The sequence below is a fragment of the Chaetodon auriga genome, chromosome 10, assembly GCF_051107435.1.
Source record: "Chaetodon auriga isolate fChaAug3 chromosome 10, fChaAug3.hap1, whole genome shotgun sequence".
NCBI classification, from domain to species: Eukaryota; Metazoa; Chordata; class Actinopteri; order Chaetodontiformes; family Chaetodontidae; genus Chaetodon; species Chaetodon auriga.
In genome coordinates this window covers 8,498,108-8,524,484 of record NC_135083.1, presented here as the reverse complement: position 1 = coordinate 8,524,484, position 26,377 = coordinate 8,498,108, and the positions used below count along the sequence as shown (strand labels likewise).

General features: G+C 43.2%; 1 protein-coding gene across 1 annotated transcript; it reads left to right on the top strand.

Annotated features, from left to right (window-relative positions):
• Positions 1–85: 85 nt before the first annotated feature.
• On the top strand, positions 86–16,300 carry LOC143327460 (transcription initiation factor TFIID subunit 4-like). The gene is made up of 16 exons (XM_076741811.1): positions 86–265; positions 496–1,305; positions 2,454–2,608; positions 3,181–3,300; positions 4,841–4,996; positions 5,167–5,289; positions 5,434–5,523; positions 9,172–9,390; positions 9,536–9,671; positions 10,118–10,226; positions 12,839–13,008; positions 13,103–13,233; positions 13,348–13,473; positions 13,703–13,759; positions 13,866–13,985; positions 14,102–16,300. The coding sequence occupies exons 2-16, from the start codon at positions 549–551 to the stop codon at positions 14,267–14,269; spliced, it is 2,637 nt and encodes an 878-aa protein (XP_076597926.1). The 5' UTR covers positions 86–265; positions 496–548; the 3' UTR covers positions 14,270–16,300.
• The last annotated feature ends 10,077 nt before the right edge of the window (positions 16,301–26,377 follow it).

Sequence of the window (26,377 nt, the reverse complement as noted above, 5' to 3'; positions counted from 1 at the left end):
CCTTCGAGGAACCAATCACAGCGCCTGGTGAGGCCGCGTCACTGAGGGTGCATCCAATCGGCGCATGCGTCTCACGAGCGAGCGTAGCTAGGCAAAGATGGCGGCGAGCTCCGATTTGCTGGACGATGTTTTCTTCAACACAGAGGTGGACGAAAAAGTAGTTAGTGATATAGTCGGATCTCTGGAGTCTGAACTATCAGGATCAGGTCGCGTCAACCCAACAGCCAGGGCCCAGTCTGCAGCAAATTACGTCGGCAACTCAGCTGTAAGTAGTAATTCCAATGTTCAGGGCAGCAAAATGGGACTTTCTCAACAAGAGCTTGCTAAAGCAGGTAAGATAGCTGCCCACTCCGGTTAGCTAACATTAGCTAATTTTGGTCACGTTGTTCAACTGATAGTAGCTAACTTGGCTTCACTTGTGTGTTTCCCGAAACTAAAGGGAATCGGAGAGTTGTTCGACACCCCCCTTGTTTTCATGTGTTTCCGCTGCTGTAGGGGCAGGAGTGCAAGGAGGTGTCATTAACAGTGCGGGGTCCCACGGTTCAAGCATGGATGGAGCAGCCGGGACCACATCGGCGGCGGGACCGAGCGTGGCAGCCGCTCAGAGTCAGTCCAAGCCGGGGACGGCTAGCGGAGTCGTCACGGTAGTGTCAGATGCAACGTCTGGCGTCGGGAAACCTGGAGCGACCGCTGTACAAACTTTGAATGGAAGTGCCGTGGTGATGAACTGTCATATCGCCGACACCTCCTCCGCTGACAGCAGCTGCAGCAACTCGCAGCCCGCTGTCACGCTTGTCAACAACGGACCTGTTTCTGTGAGCAAAGGAAGCGCGGCAGTTCTGTCTGCAGCGCCCAGCACTATTATCCGAACTTCTACGACGAGTGCGCACAATGCTGTGATTTCGTCTCAGCCCTCCGTGAAAAGCGTCCCCACGGTCACGCTTGTTAGGCCACCTATGCAAATTCCCTCAAACACCCCACAAAGCGGAGGCAGCCCGACCACTGTTTTAACATCCCCAGGCGTCAGCGTCACCTGCACAGCTGGCTCCCTCGTCAACAAATTCGACTCCTCAAAAGCTATAACTCAGACAGGTGGACACGTCGTGGTTTCAACTGTTGCCACAGGGACAACGGCGACCATGAGGAGTCCGACTGTTCTGCAAAACTTGAGGACTTCAGTGCCGTCAACAGTCACCGCCTCTCCTCCTGGTGGAATACGAGCCATTGCTCCACAGGTGTTGGCCCCTCGACTCGCTCAGCCGCAACAAAACGCCCCAAATATCCAGAACATTCAGCTCCCGCCAGGTAACACACTGTTAACTGAACAGTTTATTTGCATCTGCAAGTTTTCTTTGAACAAGTTAGACGTGAATCAGCATTGCCTCTGTGTCAACATGTTGCTGTTATTCTTGCTGTATTTGCACACGTTTCTTAGCTGCCGTTGTGTCAACAGGCAGGTGATTGTTTCAGATATGTTGCAGTCAACAGTGAACTTTTGAGGCCGCACACAGCAGATTAGAGGTGGACAAACTGCACACCAGATTAAAAGCCTTGAGGGCAGTCAGCCAACTTATTCCTCACAGTGTGTCAAACCAGCTTTCTGTTTGCCATCTATTGATTGTTATTACTTGTTGGAGACAAACTGTTGTCTTATCAACATCTGTTTACTGTGTGTCTCTAAGCATCTATTCTGTGTGTGTGTGTGTGTGTGTGTGTGTGTTTCAAACATTTTGTAAAAGCTTATTGTTAGCCGGTCTCTGACCTCAGATATTACTCCAAGGTTTTGCAGTGGCAGAATTTACCTTTTGCAGCTACTAATGGGATAATTTCTGATTTTCTCTGGCATAGGGCAGTCTGGATGTGTCAAATATAGTCATATAAATACGCTCTGGTTGGGAGTTCTGTTGTTTATAGTTAACCCAAGCTATAGACCGACTGGTCAGACAAATATAAGCTTCAACGAAACAGAGCCGCACCATTTCAACATGTATGAATCTCCTGCAGCTCACACAAAAAGCTTTTGCTGTTGCTGCTTAATTCTCCTGTCTGATCTCTCTGTGACTTGGTGCTACTTTGTAGTAAGCTGGAGTATTACTATGTACTGGATCCCTGTCACACAGCCAGTTTGATGGATAACGGCCTGGCTCCTGTTTATAGTAATACACTGGCTTACAATAAGTTATCCACTGCCATAAAAAAGTTTTAGTGTTGTTGTACTGTGTTCTGGATGCTTGCAACATCAAATTACATGATGTGTTGCGGCTTGAAATGCTTTTGATTTATGGCACCATGTCTGTGGATGAGTTTGGTCTGACCGGCCGCTGACTGCCTTGAAATCTCAGGACATAGGATGTAATAAAAAAAACCCCTCCATGGACACATACAGTGTATTGTTGAGACAGAAAAGCTGCGACCTTTGACACCTCAACCCTCCTGACGTTTGCGTCTTGCAGGCATGGTCTTGGTTCGCAGCGAGAGCGGGCAGCTGCTGATGATTCACCAGCAGACCTTGGCTCAGATGCAGGCTCAGTCGCAGTCCCAAAGCGCCATGACACCACGACCCGCAGCCCCCACCAGCACTCCACCTGTCCAGATCACTTCTCTACAGGTACCAGGACTCCTGGACACACGGGCGGAGTCACACACAGAAAACGTGACTCATTAATGTTAGGTAGTAACGCATAGATCTGATAAACTGATCAGTATCGATGTGGATGATAACCTTATTTAATAGATTGGGTATTTGCCAGATGTGATTGATGCCCTTTAAATGTCACTATTTGTTACAGCACGTTTCTGTAAACCCCTTTAAGAACAATCTTATTAATATTAACACAAGCTTTAAAAGAACGTTGGTGTTTAGACATTTTCACTGACAGTTAAGCGGTGAGGCGTAGTTACAGCTTAATATTACACTGCACACAGAAGGATGATCCCAGTAAATTCTGCACTGTGGTTTTAAACTGAGACTGAATTTTATAATCCAGCCTGACTGATTTCACATGCATGCTCTGCCTATGAGGTAAGTGACCAGTCAAAATCATTGGCAGAGTGTACTGATTTCATTTAGCTTGCGTTGAGCTTTGTGTCCAACTTTAAAATGTCGGAAGAAAACTAAAGAAACCACCAAAATGAAGAATTGTTGGTGAAAAAACAATCATATCCCCTGCTGCTCTGCAGGCTCCAGGCACATCACTGTTGGCTCGTCCTGTTACCCCCACCACCATTATTAAACAAGGTTCCACGGTCCAGACCACTGTGACAGCCTCCACCACACTGCAGAGGCCTCCTGTACTACAGGTAACTCCACCATACGTCCTTTATCCCATGTGCAGGGTTTACAGTGTTCACGTACCACATGCCATTAAAGCTGTCGGGTCTCTGTGTGGGTCGTTCGGCACAAAGAGTGGCAGCTGACGAGGAGGACAAAGTTCTGCGACACAAAATCTGCTTTGTGCTCACGCTAAAAACTATTGGACAATCGAGTTAAAGCAAACATGTATGAAATGAGCTGCTGTTTGGCACCGTGTTGCAGTCTGAGAGCAATCCATTTGGCTTAAATTCAGATGTTTCACAGGGTCTGAAAATGTTTTTTTTTTTCCCCAATCAGCTGCTGTGGCAGGGGGATAATTTCTACCTTTCACTCCCCATTTTACCTGCCACCTCTGAAACAAGTGCACAGCTAGCTCCACACCCCCTCTGACTCAGAGAGACCAGTGACATCAATGGCCCCCCTACTCTCTACAGCCCACATCACTCTAGAAATATAATTTCTAGTGTAAGGTGTCTGTCATGCTGTTCCCCTTTTCATAAAAGTTAATTTTTCACTCAAGACCTTTCTTTTTAATGTTAATGGTAACTTCACTGTGTTTATATAGCCTTTTTCTAATGTTTCTGACCACTCAAAGCTGAGGTAAAGTCTCCCATGTCCACAAACCTCACACAGGTACCCACACAAATTTTGCTTCACTCGTATGTGTTTGAAGATGCTTGTTGTTAGTTCAAAGTTCTTCATATTTCTGCTCCTCTTGGAATGTGCACACGTTTGTCTCCCTGCGGGGAACAGCTCTGCAGCTCTCCTCTACACTGGAGACGATAGGAGTCACGTTTTAGAAAGTCGAGATAAATGCATCTCTCTTGGACCAGTTAGGATTGATTTCCTACTTTGAAATGCAAGATGAAAACTGGCCCAGAGGGAATTTGTCAGTCTCTGTATGTGTGGTCTACTGGGAGCAGCGTTGATTGTAATGTATGACAGAGCAGGAAGGAGGACCTGTGGTGTCTCTCCTTCACACGCTGTCAGCGTCCTGCATGTTCTCCATCAGGGACGATAGCTTAGAAAGTAGGTCCTCAGGAGTGTCCCCTACACCCCCCAGAGACCTGAGTCTCCTCAGGAGGTACAGTTTGCTCTGGCCTTCATTATAGTGTGCTTTTGTATTGTCAGTCCACTCCAGTTTATTATTCAGGTGAACATGTAAGATTCCGGCCTCTCAATCTCCGTTCCCTGGAGGTTCACTGGTGTAGGTGGAAAGTTTTTGCACCTGTGGAAATCCACCGTTCGGCTGGCACAAATCCACAAATCCCTGTTTGTCTATTGTAATTTATGGAAGAGAATTTTTTAGCTCCATAGAATTTATGTTGTACATGCAGTGTATGAATTTCATAGAGCGTTCAGTGAAAGCAAACATACAGGATCTCTTTCCTGGAAAGACAAAGCTTGTGGAAATGAAAATGTATTGTGCTCTGTCCCCCCCAGGACCAAACATGTCAAGACTGTTCGGCTGACCTTGTCATTTTCTTGAGTCTCATTTCATGACTGTGTATTCACTGACTTATATAGAACACTATCATGCTGGGAGGAACCGCCACCACCCCGGGACAGGCACTAGGAACGCCCACCACAGTGCAGCCCGGATCTGCAGCCACAGCAGTTACACAGAGGGTGGGACCCCTTGGGGCCACTGGGACCCCTGTCACTCCAACAGCTATCACAGCTGTAAGAGAGAAGTACTAACCTTGAATGCTTTTGTCTTTGTAATCTTTCAAAGCTAATTATACCGATGCTTAATAACCGTAGGGTATTTTTGTGTTCTGCTTCTCTTTCTACTCAGAGTCTGACGTGTAGTTTTAAGAAGAAAATGTCACTGTATGTGTCTGTGCTTGCAGGAGACACTGGAGAACGTGAAAAAGTGTAGAAACTTTCTGTCTACGCTGATCAAGTTGGCATCCAGTGGGAAACAGTCATCTGAGACTACGGCCAACGTCAAGGAGCTGGTCAAGAGTCTGCTGGTACATTTCACTTCTCTCTCTCACGGTCACTGTGACCTCAGCTGGTGACCTGACTGCTTGGCGGAGGCAGACTGAACTGAGGCGGTCATCCTTGTGTTGTTCTGATTTTTTTTTTTGTGTGTGTGTGTGTTCGTTGTGCAACAGGAAGCGAAGATTGAGCCTGAAGATTTCACCAGTAGGTTATACCAGGAGCTCAACTCCTCACCGCAGCCGTACCTTGTGCCTTTCCTGAAGGTGAGATCAGAGACTCACCAGCACACGTGCACATATAATGGTTGATGCTGCGTGAACTGCGGCCTTGTCTGCTTTACAACTCCAGCTCCTCACGAGCGTGAACACTGCCCAGCATAGATACATGTTTTAGATAATAACCGCACCTTACTTTATGGTTACTATTAAATTCATATAAGTTTACTATAATCCTATTAAAGGCTTTGCAGACTTCTCGCCCTCTTAACCACATAATCTACTCTCTTTAATGTCAGAGATACTTTACGTGAACATGGTTCTGGGAATTTGAATCTTCATACAACCCCAATTCCAAAAGAGGCGGGACACTGTAAAACCGAAATTTGATCATTTTCTAGTCCTTTTTGTCACATACTCAACTGAAAACAGAGAGTCGATATGTTTGACCTCATCAGCTTCACTGATTTTTGTAAACATCTGCTTATTCTGAATGTGATGCAGCAACACGTTTTAAATGTTGGGACAGGAGCAGCTAAAGACTGGGAAAGAGGTGGAATGCTCCAAAAACACCTGTTTGGAACATTCCACAGGTAAACAGGTTGATTGGTAACAGGTGATAGTATCATGATTGGGTATGAAAGGGGCGTTCACAAGCAAGGATGGGATTATATTATGTGTATTATAAAGGCTGTTACCGCATGGGCTCAGGAACACTGAAAACACTTAAACTGCTGTCGGTAAACACAGTTTGTTTGGAAATGGTTGCATTCTGATTTTATTCACATTTTACGCAGCACCCCAACTTTTTTGGAATCGTAGTTGTGAAATGACCAAATAATGAAATCATGTGAAATGACATTATTTTCGAAACCATACAGTAAATTTTCATGAACTGAAAATCAACTCAACAACATATAGCAAACCCATTAACACACAGCCTGGTTTGATTGTATGTTTTAGTAGAGCTTGAAACTGAAATTGCAGAACCAGGACTCGTTTAAACATTTACGACTAGAGAATTGACCTTTGACAGCCGCGTGGTACGATTTGGTTAAACAATGAGTTTATTATCCTGCACCAAACACATGGTTCGCGTGTTATGAGTTGTGTAACACCGAAATGTTTTGGAAACCCTTCTGAAGGACTTGTAGACGTGCAAAAGTTTCAAAGAGTGAAGAGTCACCTCCCTTCAAGCCAGTGAGCTCTAAGCAACTGCTTCCCTCTTCTCCAGGCATTTAGTGCTCTTTCAGAATAAGATACATCGACTTCCTTCTCACGTTTTCCCAAAGTTGCGAATAAAGGATGGTTTTTAGCAGGCTAATTGGAATAGACATAATTTCTAAGATGTCAGCCTTTAACGGGACAGGAGAGAAAGAAATATTTGATGTTTCATGGTATCGTTATTGGCAACATACTATACTCTATAGTGATTTCACTTTGTTGCTCAGGACAGCAGCAGCTCACAACCAAAACACCTCATACACACCTCAGGATCAATTCTGTTACCAGAACACTCACTTATTACTTGTTACAGAGTGACCTAAAAAACCCTGCTAACAACAGGTGAAATCACAATATGTATCAGTGTTGTCTTTGAAGTGGCACAAACCATGGTTCCATTACCATTACATCACAACACAATGCCACATGAATGAATCGGAAATGCTGCTATGTGCTTCAGTGTGCTATAGAGTGACTCCAAGGACACAAAATGAAACTGATTACAGCAATGCAGTACAAAACTATACATATTCATCACTACAGATACGTTTAATCCATAGACCGCTACAGATCAGGGGTATAATTGTACACAAAATTTAAATTTTAAGTACTGAATGACAAGGAAATATTCACCATTCAAACATTCAGCAGTGGCTCTCTGACTGTAATTCTCAATGAAACAGTTAAGGTGCTCAAATACTGGCAGATTGTCAGTGATAAGATAAATAACACAAATGTCATTGCTCAGTCCGAAGGCTCTGACCTGTGTGCTCTCAAGTATGAAATGAATAATTCACTCTGACAGTACCTCCTTTAGTTTCTCTGCCAGATGTGCACTTGTCTGCCGTTCATAAACGGGGCGAGTTTGCAGGACTGGACTTTCATTTCCCGCTCAGGAGCGATGTCGTCGCTCCGTGTGGACGTCCATCCATCAGCGGTGAGCGCGACTGCCGGTGGAGTTGATCATTCGCTCGTTTATACAGGATGGACACAATGGACCGACTGAAGTGCACACGTGAACGTAATTGTTTGGGTCACGGGGCGTACTGAACCGAGGGAGATGAACTGAATGCTGTGTACCCAGCAGTTCGGGACAAATCTGTGCACTGTTACACCTCCGTTACAGATGGAGAAATACACCACTGCTAGTGAATCCTGATCCTGATCCATCCCTAGCAGCCTTCTGCAGATATATCCAGACAGCCAGCATTCATTGTATCAATGAGGGGCATCTGATCCTGTGATGGTCATAAACTTTGCACCATATCCTCCTGACTACCAGTAGTTCTAATTTGTCCTCTGTGGAGGACATTTGCAAACCTGAATATCTCCCACCCACTGCATACTACTGGATTAACTCCTTTTGCTATCTACAGAGAACATTTAGGGCTTTTCAATGATACCAAATGTGAAGGGGTGGGGCTTTATGGGAAGAGGAAAAGTAAGTGCATAATACTTTCTATTGAGCAAATTTTGGCTGGAAAGGTTGTTGACATATTTTAGATTTTAGAAGTCTCTTAACAACACATTAAAACATTGTCTGAATTACTTTAACTGTATTTTAGCACAGTATTTGTGTTTAAAAAGTGTAATTAAGTCTATTTTTTTTTCTTTAAAGAAAATGTTTCCAGTATTCTAATTACCTTACAAAGGTTGGGAATTTAAAAAAAAAATTGTGATGGACAATATTTTTTTTCCTGGTAGTCAGGAGGTTAAGGTGGAATGAAAAGTGACAGCATCCTGGGATGGACTGTAAACGAAAATGAGAGTAGCTGCTCAATGTTGTGTCTCCCAGTGAGGAGTTTTTTGTGACTTCTTTTTAGATATAGGTGTAGCAGAATGGAGCAGAATGCAGCCTAATGAACAGTAATTGTGTGTTATGTTGGGTTTTGGAGTCTGTAACATGCAAAACAACAGAATTCCTCAATTTGGACAGATGATGTCATTGAATGTATTTTGTGTCGTAGCAATGAGGAATAATCCGCAGTCACACTGACCTCTATGATGCCGTGTGGAGAGTTTTGAAAAAGCAAACTCAGTATTGACAAATGTGTGTCACCAAGTGTAATACAGCTACACTGATTTGCATGTATAACAGTGTGAGAGCACGTTATTAATAGAGCTGTTGAACCATAATCCAAATCAATCTACAAACATATTCATTAGTGCCTTATTTGCTGATATGCCAGTGGGAGATGTTATTATTTAGTCATCATTACAATTAGCTCTTACACTGTTTTCCCAGTGGGATGTCCGATAGCTAAAAAAAAAAAAAAAAAACCCAAACAAAAGAAAATAAAAAGCCTCTATGAACTTCTCATTAGATGCACCTAATAAACTCTCTGTACTTCTTTTTGTTTTCAGTGTGTGACAGAAGCTGCGCCGTTCATCCCTAAGTGCTGCTGCTTTTACTTTACAATCACCAATTATAAGCTGCACTGACCACATGGTCCCTCTCTCTGTCCTCCACAGAGAAGTCTCCCTGCACTGCGTCAGATGACCCCAGACTCAGAGGCCTTCATCCAGCAGAGCCTGCTCCCTCAGACCAGCACTCCAGCAGCGTCCACAGCCCTCACCGCCGTGGTGCTGCGACCTTCCCTCTCCACCGCCGCCACCACGGCCACCAGCACTGCCGTCACCAAAACCACAGTTATCAGCCTCACTCAGACGCCTCACAGTAAACCTGGACTGGTAATTGTGCTGCTTAGTGGGAATGACAGTGTGACACTTACCTGAATTCAAATGCACATACGAGTGGAAGCCTTGCATGTGAGAGTTAATACTTCTATTCTTGTCTGTGCTTTTATTGTGATTCTTTGTCGCTGAATGTGCGCAGATAGTGCCCCAGCAACAGGGGACAATGGTGAGGCCCCAGGTGACGCTGGCTCAGTCTCCCATGGTAACACTCAGAGGACAGACTCATAGTCGCATCATTGTGGGTCAGCCACAGGTGGTCAAACAGCTACAGACAGGTGTGTGTTCAGGCTTAACTTATGCTTTTATTTGTTGCACACGGTGAACTGAAGATGCAGTTAATTGTCAGTAGGCATGTAAAATCAGTACCAACACTTGTATTTTATTATTTCTTTATTTGGTACATCGTTCTATGTTCAACGGGCGTCTGCGGACAGACTCCGACACTGACAAATGCACTGTAGAAAGGATACATTGGTTCGTTTATGAGTCTGTATTTGGTCGTTCACCCATTTACTGTGTACACTGTGGAGGTGCTGCCATCTTGTGGATACTGTCTGTAAATGCAGGATGCTAAGCTTGACCAAAGGTGCCCACTTTGACTCAAAAAGCACCAGAAATTAGACTCACGGCATGTTTTAAACTAGCAATCTGAATTTTCCTCCGTTACCAGCAAGAATCTGACTTTGCATCTGTCTCTGTGTGTCTCCATGAACGATTCCAGCCGTGAAGCAGACGTTGGCTCCAGGGGCCAAAGTGCAAGTCGTCAGTCAGGCCCCTCTCATTGCTGCTCAGAAGAACAAGCTGAAGGAAGCAGGAGGGGGAACCTTCAGGTTAGTGACCCGTTCAGATGAATACCAGTGTCTGTTGTCTCATAATAGTCCAAATAGAAGTCTCTAGTTTCAATACTTTTCATTCTCAAAAACCTTTTGAGATTAGGGCCACAACTAACAACTATTTTTGATGATCAATTAATGTGTCCATTATCACTTTGACTGATCGATCATTTTGTAGTATTCCCAGCATTTTATTCAAAAAATGTAACGTAATTAAATGTAATAAATGGACACTGAGGATGCAGCCATGCACGGAGAATAAAAGGTGTTTCTGTTGTGACTTCAAAGGGGCGTTAGCTTCATCAACCATTAGCTTAATCTAGCTTTATCATCTTTATTCATTATTTCCTGTAATTCATCACATGAGCTATATGAGCTGGCCGACTGTCCCCACCTTAGGAGATGTTGCCATGGCGTGTGCTGTGCATCAGAACACAGACCCAACTAATCGATGATGAAAATCTTTTTTGATTTGTTGTTGCGGCCCTGAAATAATAGAAAATAATTGCTGGATTATTCAGGAGTGAAAGCAATTGTTAGTTGCAGCCTTTATGTATTGAGGTTGAGGTTGAGAAGTGATGTTCCTTCTCACTTCTTGCTGAACTCGAACTATTCAGGTTTTTGTGGCGGTCAGCCGATATCAAGACCAGAAGCAGGTCAGATGTTGCTCCATTTACTTGGTACGCTGTAAACATATGTCATCTGTGTGAGGATTCATTGTTGTGAACGCTACATTTCAACAGCAGTGCATAGAAAAAAAACTACAATGTTACAAAAGTACAAAAACAGCCACATAGTAGATGATTATATTACATTTTGGTGGACGTTGCTGCTTAAATTTTCATGATGTGGAAAAACTCATTTTCTTGTAATAGAGGTCGTGCAGTGTGCATTCACTTTGACATTCAAAGGAGCTCAAAGATACAGAAAACTATGAGGAAATTGTGAAAAGCTGTTTATGCATCTGCAAACAGATTCACTCTGCACAAGCAAAACTGAGTCAGTGACATTAGAAAATGAAAAAAAGGAGGAAAGAGAAAAGTGGAAAACCAACATGAAGACTTACATATCCTGCTTTCATATGCTCTCATTGTTCAGTGTAACATTACTTCAGCGATGTTGAGCCACATATCAGAAGTGTTGTCGTTGTGTAATGTAAATGAGTCTGTTTAGGAACAGCGTACCTGAAAAGTCTCAAAAGCCGTTGGGAGATTTCAGCGTGGTGACTTCATTTGTCATAGTTTCTGTTCATATTTTACCCCCCTCGTGCTTTTTTAATGATAAATCAGTTAGCAGAGACACTTTTGCTAATTAATGCCGCAATTATCTTAATTCATGGCCTCATTAGCTTAACTGGGTGATATATCATGGTAGTTACACCTATTCTGACAGAGTATCAACAAAAATAATTTTCTGCACTTACAAAGATTGAGTAAAGCTTTAATGTCACCAAGGGGCAATTTGGCTAACAGACAGCAGCACATAGGATTTATTACAGGCCCGTTGTTCCAGATTGCATTAGACTGCACAAGTGTAACTAATAAACAGGTTTATGATGTGAAACAAATTTGTGAACATAAAATAATAATATGATTAAAGGGCCCATTGATTTCTGTTCTGCCTCGCATACAAGGTGGCATGTGTGCTGGATCAAGATGCTGTTCCATAGTTTCAGTTTCAGTGAAAATATATTTGGATAACTTGGGAGAGGAAGTAGAATTACTGTCTAAAAGACATGTTTTTTTTTTTAATTCCTGGCCTTACTAGATGATTGATGTTCAGGACATTTTGTTCTTTGGGAAGTGACAGGTGGGGAAGAAGAGATTTAACCAAGCGCTGCTTTTTAAAGCCGCTCTGTGCACATATTTCCTGGTAGAAAGATGACACTTAAATTGGCGCCAAAGACAGATCCTTATGTGGCATTTCAGTGCCACGCTAAACGTACGCCAGCCGACATGAGTCTTGTGTTTCACCTGTAAGACTCACATTTTAATGCTTTTCTTCGCCATCTGTGACGTGAAACTGTCAGATCTCCACACAGTAAAAGTGTGCATCCTGCTCGTAACACACTGATAATATCCCAGCGTGTCACGGACCGTCTGTCCTGCCGGGCTGCCGGCAGCCCTGCCAGCGAAAAGCCAAACGCAGTGGACGGCAGTAGAGGAGATTGTATCGCTGGTTTAAAGGCGGTTCAGCTGACTTCACTGACAGGCATCAGCGGAGCAGAGAGCGTCGCAGCAGCTGCCCTCTGTCTCTGCCGCCCGTCTCCGCTTCCATCACAGTTAGTTTTGTGGTTTGTGGCCTTTTTGAGACTCAACGACGTTTTTGAAGTTTACAGTCTGTCATGCTGGTGCTCCTGTATTGCTCTGTGTGCAATGACGCAGCTAAAAAAAACAAAAGCGCAGACATTCGACTGACAAAATGCGAGCCGACTCGGGGGTCTTCTCCACTGACTTGAATCAACATCTTCAGGCTCTTTAATTATGGTGCATGCTGAATTACCTCACTGTTTACCTTTTTAAGGCTTTAAGAGACCACAGCAGCTACATGAAACAGTTGAGATTGTCTCATTTGAAAGAGATTTCATTCGCTTTTTCTGTTTCGTCCAGGGATGACGATGATATCAATGATGTGGCCTCCATGGCCGGAGTCAACTTGTCAGAGGAGAGCGCCCGTATCTTAGCAACCAACTCCGAGCTTGTTGGCACGGTGACTCGCTCCTGTAAGGACGAGACCTTCCTCTCCACCTCCTCACTCACCCGCAGAGCTCTCGAGATTGGTGAGACACGTGCACTTAAGAGAAAACGTACAGCATGCTGACGCCGTCTCGCTCGCCGTGTAAATCTTAACCCACGCTCCTCCCGCTGTCACAGGCAAGAAGTTTGGCGTCAGCGAGTTGGGCGCCGATGTGATCAACTACATTTCCCACGCCACGCAGCAGCGACTGCAAAACTTGCTGGAGAAAGTGTCACAAGTGGCACAGCAGAAGAACATCAGCTTCAAGGTGACGATTATTTGCAGTCATTTGAGAGCTGCTGAGACCTTTTGTCACTCACTCTGTTTTAAATCCTCCTGTTGCACCTTTCTGTCCTTCCTGGCGACGTCATTCGCCCCTCAGGAGGATGAGCGCTGCGAGCAGGTCGGAGATGTTCGAGCACAGCTTAAATTCTTCGAGCAGCTGGATCAGATGGAGAAGCAAAGGAAGGAAGAGCAGGAGAGAGAGATTCTCTTGAAGGCTGCCAAGGTAACAAAATATAAACAAGGACGCACGGTATCATTGACAGGATGAAACCGACGCACGCTGCCTTAATAGACGAGGCAAGTGCGCGATCTTGGCTCAGCGTCATTAGTATACATTTCCTCCACTAACTGTCATGGGAGAATAGATCTGCTAACTGAGTGAGTGAGTGAGTGAGTGAATACATTGAACATATCCATCTTGAAATATTAAAATGTCCTCCACCTTAATGCAGTCTCGGTCACGGCAAGAGGACCCAGAGCAGCTCAGACTTAAACAGAAGGCCAAAGAGGTAAGTGTGCCGTATGCTGCGATAAGTGACTGTGAATGCGTTCTTTGTGAGGCATTAGATGAGTTCGTCTGTGAGACTAATCCATGTGTTGCTGCTTGTATTCCAGATGCAGCAGCAGGAGCTGGCTCAGATCAGGCAGAGGGAAGCCAACCTAACGGCGCTGGCAGCGATCGGCCCGAGAAAAAAACGGAAAATGGACTCTCCTGTCAGGGGTGCCAGTGCAGAGGTGAGGGATACGGAACCATTTGCCGCAGATGGGTTGTGAATGATTTCAGATGTGCAATGAAAAGGTCATTAAAAGACTGCATGTCTTTCTTGCGTTTGCTGCCTTTTGCACTCCAGGGCTCAGGGTCAGGCCCCTCCCAGCCTGGAGGCTCCGGGGGAGCGGGCTCCAGACAGTTTATGCGACAGCGCATCACCAGAGTCAACCTCAGGGACCTGCTGTTCTGCCTGGAGAACGAACGAGGGACCAGTCACTCACAACTGCTCTATAAAGGCTTCCTCAAATAGCACCCGCATTAAAATGACTAGTTTCGCTCAGTGGCGTTCAGGAAGCAGAGTTGACCGTCTGCACAGACCCTTTCTGCCGGTACTTTCTTTGATCACCCACTGCTGAATGATGAGACGTGTGACTGTGGGGAGAAAATGATCTGGAACACTGAAAGGACGCCAGCTTTTGAAAGCCTCTCCAAGCACAGGCCTTTTTGTATTTCCAGTAAAGAGGTGAAGCAAATATTGGAACTCGGCCCTGATTTCAGCGTGCCTCTCGGTTTGCTCTTTAGAGACCAGTTGCACCCAACCACACTTCACTCATGCACTGCCTCATGCTGCACACAAGACAAATGTCTTTAAGTGAACTGACACTTCAGATCGTCAGGGTCATTTCGCTGACATCTGTGTCGTAGCAGGGAATCTCTGCAAAGTGGTTCCATTTTAGACTAATGTGCAGCGTTCAGGTGCGACAGCCTGATTTTACAAAACTGCAGTATTGCTGATTTTTTTTTTTTTGACCATGTAAACGCATACGCTCTGTTTATTTAAGTTCTTAACAGAGATTGAAATTTATCACACATTTATACTATATTTTAGCACCATGTTAATGCCTGTGGATTGTTTTACAGAGACTAATCTCGACCAGTCTTGTCATCTGCTGAGTTGCCTTCTTACCAAATTAAGCCATATGGATTAGAATGTGTTGATCAGCTCCGGTTACTTCGTCTATCCAATAGTTCCTCTCCACATTGAGGATGTATGATTTGTTGTTTTGTTGTACACTTTCTTTGTCGGTCTTTGCTTGATTGGAAACATAAGTGATTATTTATATGTCGTGTTGGTGTTTGAACTTTAGGGTTTTGATTGTGAGAGTTCCAGACAATGGTGGTTGAAAGCGAAATTCCACTTTTTATTCAGATTGTAGCACATTTAAAGCACAGACTGCATATACTTTGCATTCTTATAGATCTTTTCCAAAGCACACCGTACTTTTTTCCCAGCTGTCAGCAGTTTTCATTCATGTCTTCAGTGACAATGGAAAATTCAATTAACCGTCACAGCAAACGTCCTTTCCAAACTAATTGTTTTCCACTTTATCGTTGCACATAATCATGAAAAAATGATTTTTAAAAAAAAGCAAATAATGAAACATTTACATTATGAAAGTAATAATGTAGATTTGGCTCTGATTTTCTTGAATGTTACAGAGAAGCAGAGCTTTCAAGTCATTTTCCTGCCTGTCATAAATGTCACCCAAAGAGCTGCAGACTTTTCAAATAAGTACTTTTTGGCTAAATTATCTCATGGAAGGATGTTTTATGTGATGGATTGCCCTCTCAAGCACATTTTAGCCTTGTACCATTTAGAAAGAATGGACATAGGTGGCTGCCTTTTAGAGGCAGTTAGTGGAAAGAAATCAAAACTAGTACTTGGAAAAGGAAGTGGTTGTTAATAATGCAAAGGATCCATGGTCTGCAGCCCGTGTGCTATAATGTGAATTTAAGAAAAGTTTGGAGAAGTGAATCCCATCAATGTTATTGATTGCAGTCATTTAAGCGAATCAGACATTTTTCAGTAAGTTGTATGTCCACATTTTTATATTTATGAATGACGGGGGTTATGTTGAGTGAACATGGACGTGAAACGCAGAGCGAGGACGGCACTTTGACAGATCAGTTTTCTAAAACTACTCGATCAGATGAACATACCCACTTTATAACTTTTTATATTTTTAGTGCACATACTAATTTTGATCTTTATACCTTTTGTCATTTTATGAAAGAATGTTTATTGGCAAATTTTATGACTGTACATACTTACGTTTACTATTTGTAGATTTATCAATCAAAACTTTTAATTGGGAAAGTTTGTCTTCATTTTCATATATATGTATATAATACATATATGAGAAACAAGACAAATAAATGATGCTTTCTTGCCAATATCTTGTAAATTTTGCACAGCCACTTGTTTATATGTAAATATCTGAATTTAAAAAAAGTTTTTAATTGCTATTTTACAATGGATTGAGAGAGAATGATCTCTATTAAAACAAGAACAAAAGAAAAGAAATATTTTGATTGTCTCTTACTGGTCTGGTCTTCATACTGTCAAAAATACTCAGAAAGTACACAAGTGATGGCAGCACAGTCTCCACTCCAGCGTTGTCCAGTATTTTCTGTCACCTGTCGACAATATTTGTGAACACAAGTGTAGAAAAAAAAATAGTTCCCGATTTGAAAGTTATCCTATTTTATAGTTTGCACCTTTGTTACATGATAGCATTACTTCCGGCATCCGGGCTCTGGCGAGGCCGTTTGATCCGGCCCGCGAGGCAATTCATAAATACAAAAACAGTTACTTTTTTCAACAATTAAGAAAATAACATGAATTAGTAGAGTGGCACGTTCTTCCGAGCGGTCTTTGAATGCAACACAGCCGTGAGAGCAGCTGATATTTTGTCAATACATCATGGCGCCTGTCAGTGAAACGTATGTAGACGCAGTGTCGCGTTTTCCAAGAGAAACGGACTAACGTTCTTTTTTCATTTAACTAAAAGATTAGGTGTGTTTGTAGGTGTGTGGGGACGAGCTCACAGTGTAAAAAGGCGGATCTCAGGAGACATTACGGTTACAAACATGCTAAACTGGATGCGCTGCGCCGTCAAACGCGCTTGAATGAAGTTCTTCGGCGGAGTTTGGATGTCCGACAAGTTTTGTGGTGAGTGAGCCAAAAGCCAAGAAGCTGAAACCTCAGTTAGCGTCCAGAATAATTCATAGAGAAAACCTGACGAGAGCAAGTTTCAGTGTGTGTCTCAAGCGTGAAAACGTTAGAAGTGAAGTGAAGCGTCTCACAAATAAACACTAGGGGGCGGTAGAAACATGCTGTAAACACAACAGCGACACAAAAGCAGAATACAGTCACGTGCAAACAAACCGTGTTAGAGCCCACGTAGTAATCTCCTTTATACAATCATGTGTTCACAAAGTGGTGAACCTCGCTCCATCCTCGCTTGTGAACGACTGAGCCTTTCCAGGATGCCCCTTTCATACCCAATCATGATACCATCACCTGTTACCAATGAACCTGTTTACCTGTGGAATGTTCCAAACAGGTGTTTTTGGAGCATTCCACATCTTTCTCAGTCTTTTGCTGCTCCTGTCCCAACTTGTGTGAAACATGTTGCTGCATCAAACTCAGAATAAGCAGATATTTACAAAAATCAATGAATCTAATGAGGTGAAACATTCAAACTATTGTGTTTGTACTGTTTTCAACAGACTATATGCTAAAGAGGATTAGCATATCGTCACATTCTGTGTTATTTCTGTTTTTCACAGCGTCCCCACTGTTTTGGAATCAGGGTAGCGCTCGTAAGACTTCAAATGCAGGACTTTTCCTCGCAGTGTAATTTCACATTGTGGCATTGCCTCTTTTAGAGGATCTGCACTGCTTCATTCTGCGAATATCTGCTGCTCGTCTGATCAGTCGGATCATCCCTATAGGCTACATGCGTACCAGCCCCCTACTCGCACACATACAGTATATCAGCAGAACTTCTAAGAATCGATCAGAGCTGCTGACGCTCCCCATCCCAGTGCCTCGTGTTGGTCTCAGAGCAATTAGCCTGCTTGCATCCCAGTGAGTCCACAGCAGATTCGTGGCTAATCTTTTCACTTTCTCTCTTTCCCTTATCGATTCTCTTATCTCCCATTAAACACATTCCTTCTCCTTTTCCTCCGACTTTGACTGTCTGACACATATAACAGGAGGTGTGACAGGTTTTACAGCTCTTACACTAATTCCCTTTATTTGCCTGTAAAGGGCTATTGTTGGGAAGTCAGTAATGGATGTGTGCGCCTGAGCCTGTCAGGTCTTTGTGTGCGCGTGTGTATGTGGCATGTGCGTGTTTGTGTAGGTGTGCCTCACAAAGATGTGCCTTTTACAGTGCCGTCGTAAAAAAAGTAGACATTCACTGCCTCAGAGGGAGCAGCCATTTCTGTTTCACGAGCAAAAAGGTTTCTGGATTCTTTAGAGATTTCAGCTTTATGTGGGCATATCTATGTAGTGTCTGTCTGTCATAGTGTGTGCTTCTTCATAAACATCCTTCTGTCTGTGCGCAAATAATTTTTATTCACTATGGGATATACACCGAGTAACCACAAAAGTAGAAACCTGTCTGCAGTGTCACCACAGTCCTATAAATACCTGATGTAAAAGTTTATGATGTTGAGGTCGAACTTTCTGGTGTCGTAATGGATTTCAGCGTCAGTTGCTTCGGCCCCAAAACCAGCATTTGTTCACTGAAGGAATAATGAGCAAAGGAGGAAGTCAGGTGATGTTATTAAAGAGCCACAGAGTCCGCAGAGGGAGGACGACTGGACCAATCAGAGGCCGCTGTTTGTTTCCTCTTTCCTACCTTCCTCATGATTGTAACCGCACTGATGAGGGCCACTTAATGTGAACAAAAATAGTCATTTTAAGCCAAATCCCAGTGTTTTTTTAACCTTAATTATGTGCTTAAATTAACCAAACCTTAACCACGGCGTTGACATCATAACACTGATTGGTTTAAATGGTTTCGGAAGGTGCAGATGAGCGGTTTAGGCGAATCGTTTCAGTTCGTTTTCAAGCAATAATGCCAAATATTTTAAGGTTGTTATTTTCCTTTGTTGCTTTTCTCTGTTTTGTAGTTGTAAATTGAATATTTTATTACTTATACTCTTTGGATTCTTAGCTCGACTGAAGTCGCTTTCCACATTTTTCGCTGTTTGCTGACACGTTACAGACCAAACCATTAATCTGTTATCAGAAAGAGTAACTGCCAGAAGAAAACGGCTGATCGTGAGGATAAGTTCAATAAGTGTAAGTCACGTCAGTCAGTTCTTCTGTGTGTGTGTGTGTGTGTGTGTGTGTGTGTGTGTGTGTGTGCTGTGAACCTACAGAGAGAGATGGATCTGCTCAGTAAAACCCTTGAGCCTGTGGTTAAATGTCCATTCTTTAAACGTTATAAATAAGGCTCAGTCTCAACCCAGCAGGAATCTTTAGTCACATTGTAACTTAATGAATTGGAAAGAACTAAAGATGGGCTGCATTTATTTTACAAACTTAGCACAAAGTAATCAATGCGCCTTGTTTTTTTTTTTTTTTTCAAGTCGCAGCCAAAAGACTAATGACACAGTTGCCATCCAGCAGTTGAGTAAACACGACCGAGGCTCCCTGCTGGCGGCTGCATGCGGTGACCTGGGAATGAAGGAGCACAGTCGCGCTGACTCGGTGAATCTGAGCGCCACAGAGGCTGGCTTGTCACAGTGCCAACCATTCGATTTGTTTAGAGACACAATATGGCCATCTTGGCTGTGTGCTGGAAGAGACGCCAGGGGAGCCAGGACTTGCCAGCCAACTTTCTCTTGTCGCTCTTTCTGTCTTATTTTTCGCTGTGAGACCACACTCCGCAGGGAGCATTTGAAGAAGGAAATGTGCTTTCATCGACGATTCAAAGCTGTGATCAAACATGCAGTGTTCTCTGAAATAATTCAGCATTTTGACACTTTCATTGTCTTCAGCTTGATTTATGGCGCTCAGCCTCATAATATATTCATGTTCCTGTGTTGTTGTTGCTTTTTTTTTTTTTTAACAGATCTCTGAAATATGATTGTTTTTACACACATTTTGCTGTTTGCAAAATATTTTTAATGAATGAACTTCGAACAAATAAACCTGTTTGAATTATTCCTTCTGCGACAAATAGCTGTACACTGCACAGCAATAGAGATAAAAGATAGAAACGTGTCGTCACTCCTGATTAGTCAGGCGTGATTCAGGAGCAGACTGGGGACATATCTGTCCTCAGTGATCAGGCTGGTGTTCATTTACAGTTTTGATGTCGTCAATGACTCCCATGAATCGACCAAATCGTATTTCCAGCAGCGGGATGAATTTGCGCTTTACTTTATTTCATACAGCAAGCTTTCCGTTCATGCACACACTTGATATTATGTGAATGCGTGCTGCTTTGCCCCTCGTCACCCTCACTGTTAAAGGATTTGTACACATTTTGCCAGTTGCCCTTTGTGTCCAATGCCTCACTGTCAACAGCTTTCACTGGGATTATTTTCCACTGGCTAAATGAAGTGACACCTGTCCGCAGAGATGTCTGCAGATTGTCCAGAGTAACAGGGACGTCGCTTCTACAAAGACACATTGCTGTCGAGTTTTCCAAATGTCATTTTGTGATGCTTTGAGCAGCGCAAACCAAATTTCAACCACCTCCACATACGGCAGACGTCTCAGCAGAGAATAACTACTGGGCTGGCTAAAGACTGTAAAGTGTAACTTTTTTTTGTGATACAGGTGAACCGACCCTTTAGTGTCTTCCCTGTGGTTCACACATAAGTAATTATTTCAGGTCTATATAAACGTTGCCTTATAATGACGGGACAGGCTGTTCATCTGAATACTGCTGCCATAATGAGAGCTGATTCCAGGTCATTGTTTAGTGCATCCCAAGGTTTTCTCTTTATTATTAGAGCTCCTTTTGTCAAATACGACAAAAGAGCGAGTGGATCCTTTCAAGTTGGAAGTGAAGCCTTTGTGTCCATCCATATGATGGAGGAGTACACTGCCAACATCAGATAGATGATCTATCATCTCCGTCACCCGGTCACTGCAAGAACGGGGCCCTTTGAAAGACGTATATGAGGCATGTGTGTATTGGTGAAAGGCAGGAGAGTGACAGTGCATCCTTATCCACTGTCACGTTTCACAAATCTATTAACAATTTCCCTTTAAACGTCTCAGATTCGCCTGTGCAACTGTTTAATGCACAGAAGTGTTTTCTTCCTTCTTCTCCCATTAATCATCTCACAACCCGTCAGATTTAGCTTGTGACCCTTTGGAGGAGCCTGACCCCGACAAGGTGGAAACCAATGGACTAACTGAATGTAAAGCAGTTAAAACTAGCTCTACTGTACCTCAACTACAGCATAAAAACGCTGCTTATGCATTGACGCATCAGTATTAACAATCTAATCTGTAATAATCTATCAGTTTCAGCTGCTGTTCTTTAAGTTTTGTTGTGAATGCTCAAAATCGAGCATTTTTTACACTGTTGTCATGGCACTTTTGCTTTTCCTTGCCAGATTGTACAGTATGTTTTTCTATTAAACAGATACACCTTTTTGAAGAAAATGTGTGATTTTCTTAAAAAAAAAAATCTTTTCACTGCCAGCCAGAGATACTTTGAGTCCATGTGTTGGCTGGCAAAACATAAAAAGCGACAAACAAACATAAAAAGACCAAATATGTTGCGAAAACATCAAGTAGAAATCTGGGAAAAGCAGGGGAGAAATTTGTATTTGAATTCTTTGTTGAGGCTGAGTAAACACTCATTGATCGAGCGTTCTGTGTTTCTGTAAAAAAAAACACTGCAGGAGTTCAAAATGTTGTGGAACATTTGCATGGATGTTCCCTAATCAACCAATGATCGCTCGGCTCGGAAGTGTTTTTGTCATTCCAGGCCTTTCTTTCATGTTCCTGCCACCTCGTCAAATTTCATCTGATGAAACCTAAAGCAAGTGCTGTGGTTTTCCACGTGGGAGCCGCACCGTTTTGGGAATTGGAGGAAAGAAACAATAAATCCAAATCTGGAAGAAGTGGAGGAGTAAACTTTCTGTTCATCAGAAGCGTGTTCTGCTAGAATAACTGGAATAACTGCCAGGAAGAAAGATGCGGGAAGGTGTGTCAAGTGTGACCTAATTAGCTATAGAGGAGACATTAACGGCTGCAGATCGTCTCTCGAGTGAGTCACAACCCAAGGGAACGCAGAGCCGAGCAACCTGTGCGAATCGATGCAGGAAAACACGCAGTTTTACTCTGTAGTTTTAAAATATTGTGCAGGTACAATGGCATTAACAGTGATCATAATAATATTATGGATCTCAGTGAGATAAATGGTAAGTCGGGTTAATGGGATGCAGCTGATCAATACAGTTAGAAGCCAGCTTCATCTTTAGTTACAATGATTGCCAAACTTGCTTGCCCCCACTTTCTCTCTCTCTCTCTCTCTCTCTGTTTTATTTCACACAGCTCATCATAATCTGCTGTAATTTATTTGTTTGTACTCTTCTCTTGCTCATCTTTAATAGTATCATTAAAATGTCATACTCGTTCTCCCGTTGTCTTGGCAGCGAGGTTGAAACTTTTCCCCTGTAATGGGCTCGCTATCGAACATTCACTGGTAATTGAACAGTAATGAACTGTTCTGTGACCTGTGGTGTGTGAGTAATTGATTCTGAAAGTGGTGTTTGTAGGCACAATGTGTGTCTACATGTGAGCAGGCACTGTGTCAAAGGCAGCTGTTGTTACGGCTCTGCAGGGTGTCGTTGGCGCTCTGGCCTATAGATGGCGATGCTGCACTTCCTGTTGTGGAGTGGACGCACCATGAGCTCACTTTGCTCGGGCTTTGGGAGATCAGCCTTGCAAAAATAACGAGACATCTGTGGTCAAAAGCTGCAGGAGTCCAGATACTATAGATTAAGGTTTGTTTTGTTGTGTTTGGGGATTATTATGTGTCTTTGGTATCTTGATTTAGTTGTTCGGCTGCAGCTTCAGGCTGCCTCTCAAGCTGTTATCACTGCTCTCATACAGTATGTCTCACTGTTTCCTCTTGTAATGGTAGAATTTCATTTCTTCCTAATTCTCTGAGCAATCAATTGGACACTCCAAACAGCCATTGTCCAATCACAGTTTAGAAGGCATGACGAGGACACGGAGGGCCTCGACTGATTTCTTAACACGCTGAAACAGTGCACATGGAGCTGTAGTGAGAAAGATATTTGACAGTTTGGATGGTGCTGTCTTTTTTTTTTTTTATCAACTTTCCAAAACCAAAGAGAGCAGAAGTGATAGGGACGGATTAAAGAGCGTGCTTGTCTGCTGTCACGTAAGCTGCTATCATTAGCTAGCTTACTGCCTGCTGTACAGGACCTGCTCTTATTTTCAAAATCAAGGGGAATGCCAGCAACTGACTGAATTATGGAGTAACATGTTAAAATAATAACTGTAGTAGTGTCTCTGACCCAGCCTTCATTTGATTTGAGGAAGTTTAGCCTCCAGCAACTCCAGCCAAAGTTGAGTGGAGTTGCTGCCAAACATGTCTGTTATTCCTCATCCTCAAATCTTCTTCTCATGTGAAAGCAGCTCTGTAGCTTGTCCCAATGTGTTCTTCTACAGTAAGCTTTGAAACGTCCATTTTTATCTATATTATTGTCCTGTGCTCGACCCCACGGCACACAGACAATGCTCTTTTATTTCCATGTGCTCTGCGGATCAGCAGCTGTCAGGGACTTTCTGCAGAGGTAACCTTTTGCATTATGCCATGTATGTAGCTATCATGTGCTATGTAAAGCCAGGCAGACACTGTACGGATTAAGCAACATGAATTTCTGTCAGATGCGTTATTGCTTGACGTGCGGTCTGGGGGGGTGGGGGGGGATTCAGGAGTCAGGATTGGATTTCTGGCGTGTCAGAAATTATGTTTGGCTGTCTTACACTTTGAGCAGTTCCATGGTCCAATTCCCCACATCGATTCCCACAAAGATCCATTATTATTTAACTGTGGTGAGCCTTTAATATTACTGCAGAGGTATTTTACATGTTGTGTTAAAACTCTGCCTCAGACTGTGCCGTGATATAAAACTGAACTTCCCGCTGAACAGACAGTGTTGTCTGCGTCTTTCAGCTGTGGCTCCTTATTTCTTCTTTTCTTCTTAATTTCTGTTCAATGTAGAGCTGCACAAAGTCACAACGCCTTTCTCTCTTTTTGTCAGCATTGCTTAGATTGACTCCTTTGAATAAACTTTATTGGAATTGTCAAGGAAGAAAATCATCCGGAGGTTCTATGCTTATGTTCACTGGGAGCACCCAAACTTTTAGCAGGCTGATTGATTCGTACAGTTGAAACAGTTAAAGTTGCAGCCTCTGGCCATGATTAAAACATGTAGATCGATAAAAACACCCTTTCATTGGCTCTTCATTTTTAAACAGACATTAAATCTTTCAGCCAATCCATGGACTGTCAGCATTATCATGAGCTTACACTAGCTAGCTACAGCTGATAAATCAGCCAGCGTCGGTTGTCTCAGCTGTCACCGATATCATTGTTAAAAGGAACAGCTAGCTTTGCAGAAAGAGAAGGCTTGACCGTCATAGCAACCGTAAGTGAGGGGGCGGGGCTTAGCTAATGGTCACTTGCTACGTACAAACAAGCCTGGTCTCATTCCCAGTACTTTGTCACGCCTGTTGGCGCCTCACACACAGGCTGTAACATGACTGTAAACTCACCTGCAGTAATATGAATCGCTCAGAGCAAGCAGATGGTATAAATGTGGTATAAAGAGCAAGAAAGTCTGCAAGTGAAGGAAGGCGAGGTGGATGGATGGATGGGAGAAAACACACGACTTTCAGCCAGGAGGCCGGGGGTTCACGTCCTGTGAGGAAGCCAAAGTGAACGAGTAAACTAGTTTTGGTGCCTAAACCTAACCTGCCGCGACTGTTCACAACATTAACCACGTCAGAAAAGCTTCTGGCAGCAAGTCTTTGTGCGCTGCCGGGATGAGAACATGTTGGATTGATCTTGTCGTCTAACACAGATGAGTTTACGCTGGAGTTAGTTCAAAGCCCGGTGCGTCTCCTACAGGCGCTAAAGGATACCTTGTGCTTCTGTGACAAAGCGTCGATATTTGACGCTCTGGGAATGAGATCAGGTTACCCAAACACACTTCACCACCTTTGCCCTTTTCACAAACTTCATTCCTCTGTCTGTCTTTCTGTCTGAATGTGCGGTGCAGAGTAGCTGCTGCATTAACCTCCCAGTCACCTCCCAGGCTCATCTCTTTCATCGGCCCTTCTCTGTAATGGTTGTAGCGAGGTTTTGCCTTGAGCACAGATGGCGAACAACATGAAGCTATGGGGACCATCCAGGCTTATGGCCAACTACTGCTCTTTGTGTGCAGGTAAAGCGTTTGGAGAGTGATGTGGAATGACAACAGGCCAGACACGGCGGAAACAATGATCTCTTGATGGCCAGATCATTGAATAAAGATGTTTGTTTTCGTTTTGCCTCTTGCAGAAAACAATTGTTGCTGAAATTTAAAAAAAAGAAAAGAAAAGCATAATCGGCAAGCGAGCTCATGATTTCAGGCGAAGCGGTCCGCAGTGTTTCATTCTGCAGTTTGTATTGTGGTCAGGTGTGTGAAAACGGGCTGAAATGGATTTGATTGCTTGTGCTTTTAGAAGTGATGAAATTGTTCACCGCACATTCTGAAGAGTTGAATTCATCGTGACCGTCGGTTTGCCTTCATTTTCCCCTCTCTTTGCCAACGCTGGGGCACATTGTAGTGCATCTCAACCGTGTGGGGATTGCTCTATGATTGCAGTTCCACCAAGGGTCAAAATACCTACCATTCACTGTCCGAGCTGAGCTGCAAATCCAGAAGAAGCTGAAATAGTGAGTGACAGATAAGTGGTGAAAATGAGAGTCAGGTACAGTATACTGTCAAAAACTGTAACCATAACGTATGGATGGATGTTTTATGGCTAAAATACAACTGTGAAAATCTCAAGTAAAGTAAAAGTTGTTCAAGAAGAAAATCTGTTGTGCTTTATGTATAAAAGTAGAGAGTAGCCAACCTCTGTAGCACTTAATGAATGCTTGACTGAGTGGAGCAATTACAGGGGATAGCTCCATTAAGCCATTTGCATTTGCTCAAAGTTAGATTGCCTTTAATTTGCTCTATTTGGAAAGCTTGAGAAAAATAAAGGCATATATTACTGAAATAAGCCAGCTGCAAGTGGATGTACAGAAATTTAAAATCTCAGTGGTGCCGTGTGGGCTGGACTGTACTGTATGGTGAGTAACGGGCTGCTAATGGTTGACTGACTCATGCAGCTTTAATCTCCTAAATATAGTTCTTTATTTTTACTGCTGGGAACAAGTACAGCATACTTATGGATGTAGCTGTGAGCAGTTTACATTGGGGGTACTTTCTGCCCAAATGGCCACAAGGAAAACTGTTGACAGCAAGGTTTGTGGATGAAAAGTTGTTTTTTTTTTTTAACGCTTTG

Excerpts from the sequence above, each read along its gene's own strand:
- LOC143327460 (XM_076741811.1), top strand. The coding sequence starts at position 549 with ATGGATGGAGCAGCCGGGACCACATCGGCGGCGGGACCGAGCGTGGCA. Across the intron at positions 1,306-2,453 it reads GAACATTCAGCTCCCGCCAG|GCATGGTCTTGGTTCGCAGC; the intron begins GTAACACACTGT and ends TGCGTCTTGCAG. Across the intron at positions 3,301-4,840 it reads AGAGGCCTCCTGTACTACAG|AACACTATCATGCTGGGAGG; the intron begins GTAACTCCACCA and ends TGACTTATATAG.